Source organism: Cydia strobilella, chromosome 11 (assembly GCF_947568885.1).
Source record: "Cydia strobilella chromosome 11, ilCydStro3.1, whole genome shotgun sequence".
NCBI lineage: Eukaryota > Metazoa > Arthropoda > Insecta > Lepidoptera > Tortricidae > Cydia > Cydia strobilella.
Window position 1 is genome coordinate 9,131,396 of NC_086051.1, and position 12,270 is coordinate 9,143,665.

The 12,270-nt window shown below is 35.6% G+C and overlaps 1 protein-coding gene across 2 annotated transcripts; it reads left to right on the forward strand.

Moving 5' to 3' along the window:
* The first annotated feature begins 159 nt into the window (after positions 1–159).
* On the forward strand, positions 160–11,556 carry LOC134745106 (enhanced level of genomic instability 1). Of its 2 annotated transcripts, XM_063679049.1 has the most exons (3): positions 160–290; positions 3,839–7,499; positions 8,918–11,556. In XM_063679049.1, the coding sequence occupies exons 2-3, from the start codon at positions 3,847–3,849 to the stop codon at positions 9,180–9,182; spliced, it is 3,918 nt and encodes a 1,305-aa protein (XP_063535119.1). In that variant the 5' UTR covers positions 160–290; positions 3,839–3,846; the 3' UTR covers positions 9,183–11,556. The 2 variants fall into 2 exon arrangements, with proteins under 2 accessions (XP_063535119.1, XP_063535118.1); XM_063679048.1 differs by lacking the exon at positions 160–290 and having other exon boundaries at positions 3,775–7,499.
* Positions 11,557–12,270: the final 714 nt, after the last annotated feature.

Here is a 12,270-nt window from a genome sequence, read left to right on the forward strand (position 1 = left end):
TATCTGTGGTCGTGCACGCAAAGGAACGTCAAGTTGTGCCAACTTGCCTCAGGTTGTCTTTTATAATGCCACTGAATGTGTTTTAAAAAGTAGCTTAAATAGCATTATTGACATACCACGTGATCGTTTCGCTCGGTCACTGACATTTCACTACACATTTCACACACTTGACAGTTTTGTTTACCGCCAATTTTGCTGTTTTAGTTGTTGACGACGTTGACGTTGTTGTTGTTAGAAAAATATTAATTTATTTTATGTGATGACGGAAAGAAAACGACACCGATAATTGTGTACGTGTTAATTACTTGATTCTACTCGTATATTCTGTAATAACTAGGTAACACACTGACACTGGTCTAAGCTTAGCTGGAACCGTTTTCATTTGTTTAATATGCGTGGGTTATTTGATATTGCACTAGTTTTAAAGTTGTGGGAAATTTTGCTGCACTGGATATACTTAAAGGGCTAATACGAAGAATATTTTACCATTTCCCAGTTGCTTTCGTGTCGTACATTTCAAAATATCAGTGTTCTCGTTTTAATCTTTTTGTGTTACCTACCTATACCTAACCTAATACAGTTTTATCTTGCAATGGCTGCTAATTTTGATCTCATCTTATTAGATGTTAGTTTAGGCACAACGTAAGTCCTAGTATAAATAATTTCAGAGCACATATTTGTAGCTACTAAAAAAAATATGCCTGCTTTGGCAAAAACAGTTACTAATGTGTTTATATCAAGATGATTCCTAGCCATGATTTTATTGACTTCACTATGACTTAATTGATAAGTGTTCTGTGTGGATTTGGATGCTTCAGTTTGTAATGTATGCTTTTTTGGGCCACTTTAATATTGTTTCCTGCAAATTTTTATAATTCAGATTAAAGTTAAAGATTTATGAAGTATTTAGAAACCAATTCACCTTTATTACTCCATAATCTCACACTTTTTAAAAACAAATATGACCTATAGTCTAATCATTAAACCTCATATTTATCTGGTACTCTTAGAGTGAATAATAATAATAATGGGCAGCTTGTGGCGAGCTGTTGGGGAGTAACGACCCCACGGACCCGAGTGCTCCCGAGAGTCGGTCAGGGTCTCCGTCTCCGGCGTGTCTTCGTCAGTCGGAGTGGACCCCAAGGGGACCCGCAGGACTCTCAGCTCTGGCTTGCCTTCATTGGCTGTCCAGAGAGGAGTCGCTAGAGCTATATGCTCCAGGGGTGGAAGTGAAAGATGCATAAGACGCGAGTTGGCACAGTGGCTGGTAACAGCCACTGAGTAGAAAGCGGCGCACACCTCTCGACACCCCTGAGCCGCTCACACCGGTGTTGCTCCTGGTCGTCTTCACGACGGCAGTTTCAGGGGCCCATCTAGTCAGCGGCAAGTCACCACCTGCCTCGATAACGTGTTTTAACATTGTTATGGCAGGTGTCCGGAGTTCTTTACAATAGCCCAGTCTCATTGTCCACCCAAACTTCAATCCATAGACCGGTATACTGTTCACTTTTTCTGCAATAGTCCCAATGCCTGCTGCGACCGGTTCATGGGTGTCTATTGTTGCGCCTGTGAACGGGTTCCAGCAGGCGTTCTACATGACATTAAAGCTCTCCAAGGGGCCTCCACGTGTTGGATCTATATCCCCACGCAAGCCTATCAAAAGACCGGGATTTATAGGCCCGTGATATCGAAGGAGATACAAATAATAATAATAATAATAATTCTACATGACATTAAAGCTCTCCAAGGGGCCTCTACGTGTTGGATCTATATCCCCACGCAAGCCTATCAAAAGACCGGGATTTATAGGCCCGTGAAATCCAGAAGGAGATACAAATATTAATAATAAGCCCCCAGGGCAGCTTGTGGCGAGCTGAATGGGAAGTGACGTCCCTTGGGTCCCATACCCCCGAGAGTCGGTCAGGCCCCTCCCTCCGGCTTGCCTTCATTGGCCGGCTGGAGTGAACACTGAGCAGGGGCCGCAGGACTCTCACCTCTGGCTTGCCTTTACCGGCCGTCCAGAGTGGGGTGTCAGAGCTATATGCTCGCAGAGTGGAAGTGAAATATGCATAAGACGCGAGTTGGCACAGTGGCTGTGAGTGTTTACAGCCACTGGGTAGAAAGCGGTGCACACTTCTCCACACCCTGAGCCACTCACGCGATGTTGTCCCCTTGTCGCTCCGTGCGAGCGGCCGTTTTCGGGGACCCATATTGTGAGTTGGCGAGTCACCACCTGTCCATTTTTTTCGTGTTTTTAAACATAGATTGGGGCAGGTGCCATAGTATTTCCATAGACCCGGTAACCAGTACACTAACATCTCAACACAATAGTCTAGTTTATTTTGTTTCTTATCATTGCAATAGTCCTGCACTAACCGGGGCTTGTCCTTGGGTGCACTACTATAGTGCATACAGGGATAATCATCGGTTGGTGTCACATCACCTTTTAGAGTAAATTGTCTTTTTACAAGGGGCCTCTGCGTGTTGGCTTCGGCCCCACGCACGCCTTCCAAATGTCCGGGACCCCATGGTCCCGAGATTATGTAAAGGACGAACATAATAATAATAATAATATAATATAATAATATAATAATATTGTTTATTTCAAGTTTTAAACTCATACAGTAAAATAAAATAAGGTAACATAAAACTGAATGTGAATGTAAATACATTATAAGTTTTAATAAAAATAGACTGAAAATATTTGATTTTATGTCAATAATTAGGAAATTTGGCTATAATGTGCTTCTTTAAAAAAAAAAATATTTTCCTAAATTATGTTTGTTTTTTTTTCTGAAAAAATTGAAATCTACTTGGTATCACTAGATTGCATCAGATTGATGATTTGGCAAACTTATGTGAGCTATGGATGCAGCAATTTTGTGGTGACTACAAGTATTTTTAAATGTAATTTTGTAATAAGTATTCCAAATTTAGTTACTTAATCCCAAACTTAATCATGTAGTTGCTTAAGAGGGAAGAATTGATTTGCAATCCTAGGTACTTTATCGATGAAATTTCCACTTCGGGAGAAAACGGTTTCCACTAACTAAATCTTAACAAATCACTTTGATTTTGATCGCTTCAGCATAATATAATTTAGGTTTATAGGTTTCGCTTAAAAAAAAATCTAAGTTTTTATTTATTTCTGTATTGCAAATTTTGAAACAGGAAAACCTATAAACCTATTGTTTCATTGTGTCAATAACATACAAAAAAATCATGGGAATTAGAAAATATTTAGTAGTGGAAAAACATTTTCTTTTTTTCTTTTATATTGCCATTAAGTTATAATTCAAAACTAGAATTTACTTAGCTTTTTACAATATTTTGATCCACAACTAATTTTAAGAATATACAATACCTCCCATTTTCTGCCGAATCATTAGTCTAATTACTCTGCGTCAGATATAATTTTTGTTTTAATTTTAATGGATAATATGAGATTTTTATCCCTACTAATATTAAATATAAAAAAAAATAATGTTCTTAAAACTATATTGACATATCAAATGAAAGAACTTATAAAAATTTCAAATATATTATTTTTATAATTTTAGGATAAAATCACCAATCTTTATCTCCAATGGGTCTAAAATTTCGAAAGTAATACACAAAATAGTTCTTGACCTATAGATGACGGGAAAACTTATTAGAACTGTGCAGTCAAGCGTGAGTCGGACTTAATTACGACCCCTACGGATTTTTTAAAGATTTCACTCACGTTTTACATAAAAAAATACATTGCCTAAACTCGCACTTGGCCGGTTTTTTATATGTACCTACACCTCTCCATTTGATTTAGTGTAAAACTGTATTCTATTTATTCTATTTGCAGATTAAGTAATGTCCACTGTGCTTAAGCCAATTATCGGAGATTGGGAACTGCAAGAAAAACCAAGTAATAGAATAAATAAACAATTTGCTACTACACGGCATAAAACAGGGCATGGAATAAGATATAAAGAAAATAGTTTTAAACATAAATGCAATAAAGCACTTAAAAATAAGTTAAAAAAATATAAACTCAGAAGAGATGGCAAAGAAGATCCAGATGTTATAAATGTGTCCCACATATTTCAGACCGCTTTAAAAATAAAATCTCCAAGTATCAATAATAATGAAGAACTAAATATCTATGATATAGAGAGACCAAAGAATTATCTGTTCAAAATGGTGAGAAGAAAGAAAGACGTTGAAAATGGCAAGTCCATTAAAACATTGTTTAAGGAGCTTCCCGAAAAAAATGAACTTATACACATTCCAGATGTATGTACCGAAATTACTGGAAAAGAAAAACAGTCTCCTAACAGTCAAGATAAAAAACATACCAATGCTTTCAAATTGATGATGGAATCTAGAAATAAAAGTATTGGAGGCAATTCACCTGGTAAAGAAAAACCGATCGATGAAGCTGAACTACAAATAAAAACAGAAGAAAAAAACACTAAAGCTAAGAGACTTTTAGTTTTACAAAAAATGGCAGAACAGAAAGGATCTCTTAAGAAAAAAGAAACAGAGGAACTTCTGGAAGAAGCTATCAAAAGGAAAATGGATAAAAGAGCAGAAAGATTGACTAAAATGATAGTTAATAATGGCAGTAAGAAAGTGAAACCCAAAAAAGAACATTCAAAATTAGCCACAAAGGTAGCAGACACTAAAATGCCTACAATTGATAATGTAAAAGAGCTTCCTGAAACACTACCAATAAACAATAAAAACAATGGTGCACTCCATTTAATTAATATATTCGATGAACCAACTAGCGAGTCAAATATTACAAAGGGCTTAAAAGAAAAATGCGTACCCAAAGAAGATTTAGAATTTTTAAAAAAGCTATCTCCTTCAATTAGAAAGAAGGAAAATATGCTTTGTTATTTTAAAAAGATTGATAAAGATAGTGATTCCTCACCACCTCTTACCACTGATAACAATGAAATGAGTCCTATAATAAAAGTCAAGTTTGGAGCCAGAAACAAGAAGAAACTAAAAAAGAAAAAAATAAGTTTAAATGATAAAAAATCTCTCAACTTAAAGGATAAGAATACATGTGAAGAAATCGCAGATGTAGGCTCATCTTACACACCCACTAAAAATAATAATGAGTCCGTTGTAACTGATATACCTGCAGATAATAAAAACGAGTCTGTTGTAACCAATACTCCTATAGAAACTAAAAATGAGTCGAGAAAACGAAAGCGCGAGCAACTCTCTAAAGAAGAAAACACTCAGATTGTTAAAAACACTGAATGTCTTAATGAATCTGTGGAAGTAAATGAAATTAAAAATGAAAGACCAAAGCGAAATGTTAAAAAGCCTATACAATATAAAGACGATTTTCTCCTGTCTAGCTCAGATGAAGAGTATAATATATTTACTCCAAAAAAGAAAAAGCATAGTGATAAAAAAACTGATACTCCAAAATTGATCAAAGAGCCTAAATCCAAAACGAGTGATGGAGCAATAAAGCCAAACAATAAAAATATTAAGAAATCTGCAAAAAATAATGATGTTAATAAAAATACCAATGTTAAGTTGGCTCCCATATTTGCACCTAAACCACAGTTAGACCCAGTAGCATTAGAAGCAAAACAAAGATTTCTTCAGAGTGGTGTGCCAGAAACATTAAAGAAAATTGCAAAAAAACTCAAACAAGTAGAGACAGAAAGTAACTGTTTTCCTACTGTTGTCCATGTACAGCAAATGGAAGACTCTAAGAATGATATATCTAGCAGCCCAATGATTGATTCATTCAGATGCGAGTCACCTGATGTGAGCCCAGTGAAATGCAGTGATAAAATATTCAAAGCTATATTAAGCCCTGAAAAACCTGCAAAAAATTCACATGTTGCACAACCAGATAACAACACAAGGAAAGTTTTACAAAATATTAAATTGTCATATCCAAAATTTCCAGTTTACCGTACATATCAACTATTGAAAGAAAAAAGCAAAGGAGAGTTTGGAGACTGCAATAACTTTCCTGAATTTGACAACAGCGTAGAAATAATAAATAATACAGTAGATATTAATAAAGTACAAGTAGATAAATTGAATTGGACAGACAAATATAAGCCTATGGTTACTAGTCAAATAATCGGAAACTTTGAAACTACAAAGGAACTAAAAAAATGGTTAGAATCTTGGTCTGCAAATAACGACAAACGAAGAATGAATGCTGCTGACTCTGACTCATCTGATTTCTACCATTCGGATACAGACAGCAGAGACAGTGTAAATACCATTGACAATCTTCTTATTTTGACTGGCCCTACTGGTTGTGGGAAAACCTCCTGTGTATATGCGGTAGCTGCGGATCTAGCCATCAAAGTAATTGAAGTAAATGCCAGTAGTAAGAGAAATGGCAAAATAATGTTACAGGATTTACAAGAGGCTACCCAGTCCCACAAAGTCAACAGAGGAAAAGGTACTAACTCCGAAAATTCTCAAAAACCCCAGGAGATAGCTGAAGTTGATTTAACTATTAAAGCAAAGAAACGAGGAAGGCCTAAAAAAGTTAAAAATGTTGTAACAACTAAACAAAAATGTGATACAGGCAGTCAATCAACTAATAGCCAAGAATGTACTAGAACTGGAATGTCACTTATTTTGATTGATGATGCCGACATTGTGTTTGATCAAGATGACGGCTTTTGCTCTGCTATTAGTCAATTAGTTCAATATTCCAAACGACCAGTGATATTGGTTTCAAGTACCTTAGTTTGTCCGCATCTACAAAGGTTTTTGCAGAGCGCGAAAATTATGACTATGAAGCCACTTTTACCCAGAATGCTTGGCACATGGCTAGACATAATGTGCTTAGCTGACAGTGGCACATGTTGGCCAGGCCTAGGCTCAGTCTTATTAGACTTATACAAAGGGGATATTAGGAAAACCATAAATTGCCTTCAATTCTATGCAACTACCCACACACAAGGGACTAGGCAAATAGAAGAAAATTCACAAAATATAGAGGCCTTAAGTGATGAATCTTCAAGTGTGTCATGGGCTGGATCGGAAAACCAAGACGAACGCAACTTAGCATGTGAAAGTATACAGTTGGGTGACACGTTGTGGAAATATTTTATGGAAAGACAATCGCAATTGCTACACATCAGGTTTCCTTCCGACTTGTGGCATGTATGGTGGAATATACCAAGCTTTTTAATGACTTCTCAAAATGGGACACAGGAAAATAATAAACATAAGCAAACCCGTGAACTAGAAGAAGTAGCAAATATTTTTGACAACATATCTGCAGCAGATTATTTTGGACGTCTAAGACCAGATACAAAGACGAATATTTGTTCTCAACCGTGGTACTCTTCCGAATGTGATAGTTCTTCAGAATTCGAAAACTTTAACTATTACAACAAAAGCTATGATGTTGCTGATGACATATCGAAGACGTTTGTAGTCAGATCGATTTGCAACACACAGAAGTGCTTACAATACAATGAAGAATTGTATGTGAGACCAACTAGTATGGCAGTGCAAAGGTTAGTATTATATAAATTACAAAATATCAGTATTAGTGCCAGTTGCACCATCCGCACTTGACAGACTGATCAACGTCAACCGGCGCGCCGCGGCGGTTTACTATGAAACTTTCCATACAATGAAATTTAGCGAACTCTTTAACGATCACAAACAGTTGGTGCAACCGACCCTTAGTGATACTTGAAATAACAAACGTCAATGCAAGATGGCGATAACTAAAGACAGATAGGCATAATAACTACCCTTTCAAATCTTTACTAGACTGCAGCTAGTGATACTCCTTATTTCAAAAGATTGTAACTTTGTAAGGAGGTTATCATTATGGTTGGTTTGAGGCTTGTATGTTATTATAGAAACAATGTTAACACAATTGCAACAACATAAATGGATCATATTGCATTCAGAATATAGGCAGTTGTTCTCTTGGGGGCCGATTTTTGAATTTCGAGCGCTCGATTTCGTGATTTTTCCCTTTAATAAATCTCCACTACTAGGCATTTAAATTCTTCTAATAGAATTGAAAAGAGTGGTCAATACCACTAGATTCCTAATATCTATTGCTCGTATTTTAAAATTATCAATTCGTCGTTTTCCACAGACTTTCGAGTGACGTAATCGAGCGCTCGAAATTAAAAAATCGCCCCCTTCACTGCTTCTTAAGACTCTTAAGAGGATAGGGGACGATCGATTCTCCATACAAATGTAGTCCCCATTTTCCTCCCTGGATACCCATTGACATTATGGTAAATATTTTTACACAGTTTGATGTATTTTAATTATAGCTATGCCCGACCATTTGATTTTTTTAGATTGTTACTTTTATTATAAGAGTTAGGGGCTTTTAAAAATTTAAGTATATGAAACCTGTTTTCCGCTCCTAACTATAACAATAAAAAAAAATAAAAAAACGGTCGGGCATAGCTATGATTAAAAATATTAAAATACATCAAATTGTGTAAAAATATATTAAAGAGGAAAATGGGGAATAAGTTTATATGGAAAACCGGCTTCGAGGCGGTCGTCCCCTTTCGTCTTAATATAATTATCTATGAACACCGAAAAAAAACAAAACTCGTTTAAATAATAAGTAATATAATTTTTAAAGACAAGGACAAAAATGGAACACTTCATTTCCATTTTTGTCCTTGTCCTAAAAGTTAAATTGGTTATTAATTAAACGAGTTTGGTTTTCTGTAATGAATATTGAAAAAAACCGGACAAGTGCGAGTCGGACTCGCCCACCGAGGGTTCCGAACTTTTTAGTATTTGGTGTTACAGCGGCAATAGAAATACATCTGTGAAAATTTCAACTGTCTAGCTATTACGGTTCATATGGTCGGTTCGGTTATGAGATTCAGCCTGGTGATAGACAGATGGACAGTGGAGTCTTAGTAATAGGGATTGCTTTCTGTTACAGGGATAGAGATAGAATAGTCAAACGGCATGACAGCATATCAACTCATCTAAGCACAGGCGCAACACTGGACAGGAGAGCCCTCGCTTTAGACTACTGGTCGTCCTGCCGGGCGATATGCAGGTTTGAAAAAGAGAAAACTGACACTAACTCTAAAAGAAACAATCGGTTTTGTCACTACCTTAGATCTCTTAAAATAATGTGCAAGAATGACGTGTTCGATAAACTCGGCGGAAGTTTACATATCAAAGGGGACGATTCTAATTAGACTAATAAGGTACGTTAACTCCATAACGTATTTTAAGATGGTTGTACATGTAGAGATTTTCGAACTGAAAATGAAATTAGTTTGTGTTTTCGGATTGTAAAAGTAAAATTCACCGCATAACTAGTGCGCTGCTGTGTACTCACAGCTACTAGTAACGTAGTCACTCGCCGAAGAGATCTTTCATCAATGTTATTAGCCTCAAATGGGTCATTCCAGCGAAAACGACACCACAGGTGATAAATTCATAAACTGTTTTACTTTGAAATCAATATGTAGAGGAAAGTTCATGAATCATATTTTTAGGAATCAATAAGTTTGATTCGAATTTTAATCGCTTTTGCATTTTAATAATTTTGGAACGTGCCTATAGTAGTAGTTTTGATTATACCGTCACAAGGTGCTGTCCCACCCGTCACAAGATATGAGAAGCATTTTTATATTTTTTTTTACAAATTGCATAAGTTTCATTGCATAAATTATACATGTATTTACTTCAGACAATCTCAGAAACAATATATAAAAAAGTTGTTTAATAAAAGTTGCATAGTTTGTTACAATTTGCGAAGTGTCTCAGTGCTCTCGCAGAGGAGGGGTCATGATGTCCCACCCGTCACACTTCTAATACCATCTACTTCTAATACAAAAAAGAAACATTTTATCACTTTTTTTAAAGATGAAGTATGAAATGATTATTTGGGTATATGATTATATAGTATTTAATACAAATATTGTAGTTGTTAGGAAGAAATATAAAAAATAAATTAATGTCCCACCCGTCACTTTGGAATGACCCATATGTTTGTACGGGTAGTGTATTATTTCGGTTTAATTTGTTAATTATAATTAGCTCTTTATTAAGTCACTTTGTATAGATAAATTGAGGAAACATTGATTTAATTCCGGATTTTTATGAATATGTATTGTATGTTTACCTAATTAATTTTACTTATTGTAATTTTCTATATTTTTTTAACCATTACTTTTTTTCTAAATAAAACTTGTGGCTTCTTCTTAACAATCAAATTTTTGTGCTTGCTACTTTAACTACTATAGTATTCTTGCATTTCGATTTTATTAAGTACCTCTTTCTCCACTCATTATCGTCATTTCAATTTTATGTCAGTAATAAACATTATTTATATCATATAACAAAACGAAGATATCGTGCAATGTTATACATTTTATTTGACATGGTGGGGCAGTATCGTTTGTGGCGAGCCCTTGAAGGAATTAGTAATGGAGTACGCATCGCTACATCTTTCCTAACAAAAAATCTGCCGTTTTTCGAGGGGGGCGAGGTAGCACACATATAAAGAAACTAACTACAAATGCATCTATTCCTCTCGTTACTACGCACCCATACTAAAACAATACAACAACACTGTTAAATTAGCACACTATAGGAGTAGGCAATATACAATTTAGAAACCATGCGTTGTATTTTTCAATAATTGAAATACTACCGAAAGTACCGAATAAAGCACTGTTTAGTTAAACATAGTTACATCGATGAATTTTACTATGGATACAATTAATTAGTTAATGTACTATGGAAACAATTAATTAATTATTTTATCCTCCTGCCTGAGACCCAGAAGCATTTGTTTTGTTTTTGAATTTGGAACCCTTAGTTACTCAACAAAAGTTCAAAATAGATTTTGGAATATGTACAAAAATTTGTACGCGGGGTCTTAGGAGGTTATGTCAAAAGAATATTTCATTTCTCATCGATATTTTACCGTAAAGAATAACACTCTCAGCACTATTTTAGTCTAACGCACACTGCAATACGTAGTATAAATATTCAACCTTAAATGCTTTGAAATAAGCTTCATTATCGGACTACGGCTACAGTACTTAATTCACGAAGGCTGATATTTGCTTGTAATTTCATACAACATTTCAAGGTCAGTAGACCTTATTAACATTAAATACGGTGACATTTGAGATGTCAAACTCTCTATCAGTCAGAAATCAGAATCAAATACGATTTCTATGCGATTTTTTTCAAACTGATCTTGTAATCGATTCTAGATGCCTTGTTTCGTTGAAAGCGTTTGATGTTTTAATATGCTATAATCAAAGCAAAAATGTATTTAACTGTAAAATCATAAAATGATATTCCATCCTCTTGTATATTTGATGTAATTGATCGCTTTTTACACCCATAAACAGCACATGCATGCATTTTGACGCGCGGAATACGATCGCAAGACTGTCAATAATCGATGAATGAAGTAGTTTTTATAAAATGGTTTGAAAATTGTTTCGGTGTTTTTGGCAGAGGGGAAACGACATGATGGCGTCTCCATTACTAATTCCTTCAAGGGCGAGCCTAACAGAGGGCCTACCGCGAACCACGTTCGACGTGTTGCCTCTCTGTCACAGCCCGTAAGTGTGACAGGGAGGCAACACGTCGAACGTGGTTCGCCGTTCGCGGTAGGCCCTCTGAGCTCTATTGCCAAAACCATTTTTAGTCTACTCAAACAAAAGCGCAAATTCACTTTGGTTGGCGGCTTGGGATGACTAGTTTTTTAGGACTGATTGTGATTGAGAAGCTAACTGCATAAATTGCGTGTCCACGTCCACGGCCTCTCGACCTGCGGACTTACCGCGAACATTTGCGATCGTTCGTTCGAAAAAAATAATAATTTATTAGAACCTCAAGGAAAGGTTTCCTCAATCGCCTCATTCACAAATATTTCGAGGACCTCATTAAAATTGACCACAAACGAAATAGGAAAAGTATTATAAGGTACCTACAGATTTGTTTTACGAGTTAAGAATGTTTTTGTAAGCATAGAGCTCAATTAAATAATGTTATCAGTTATGTCAAAGTGCGGCATGATGTTGATATTGACACTAAGCTATTCTTGGTGGTAAATTATTAATATATTTAAGTAAGTAAATCGATTGTATGGTAACTAGGTATATAATGTAATATGACTTATTATTACACTCCAGTTTCCAATTTTGTCCTTTTATTTTTTACACATTTGCGAGTTAGGTGGAGGTAGGTAGGTACCTACTTCATTGTTGACCGAGTGTTAGCGAAGGTAATCAGTAATGTATAACTTTCATAGGTACA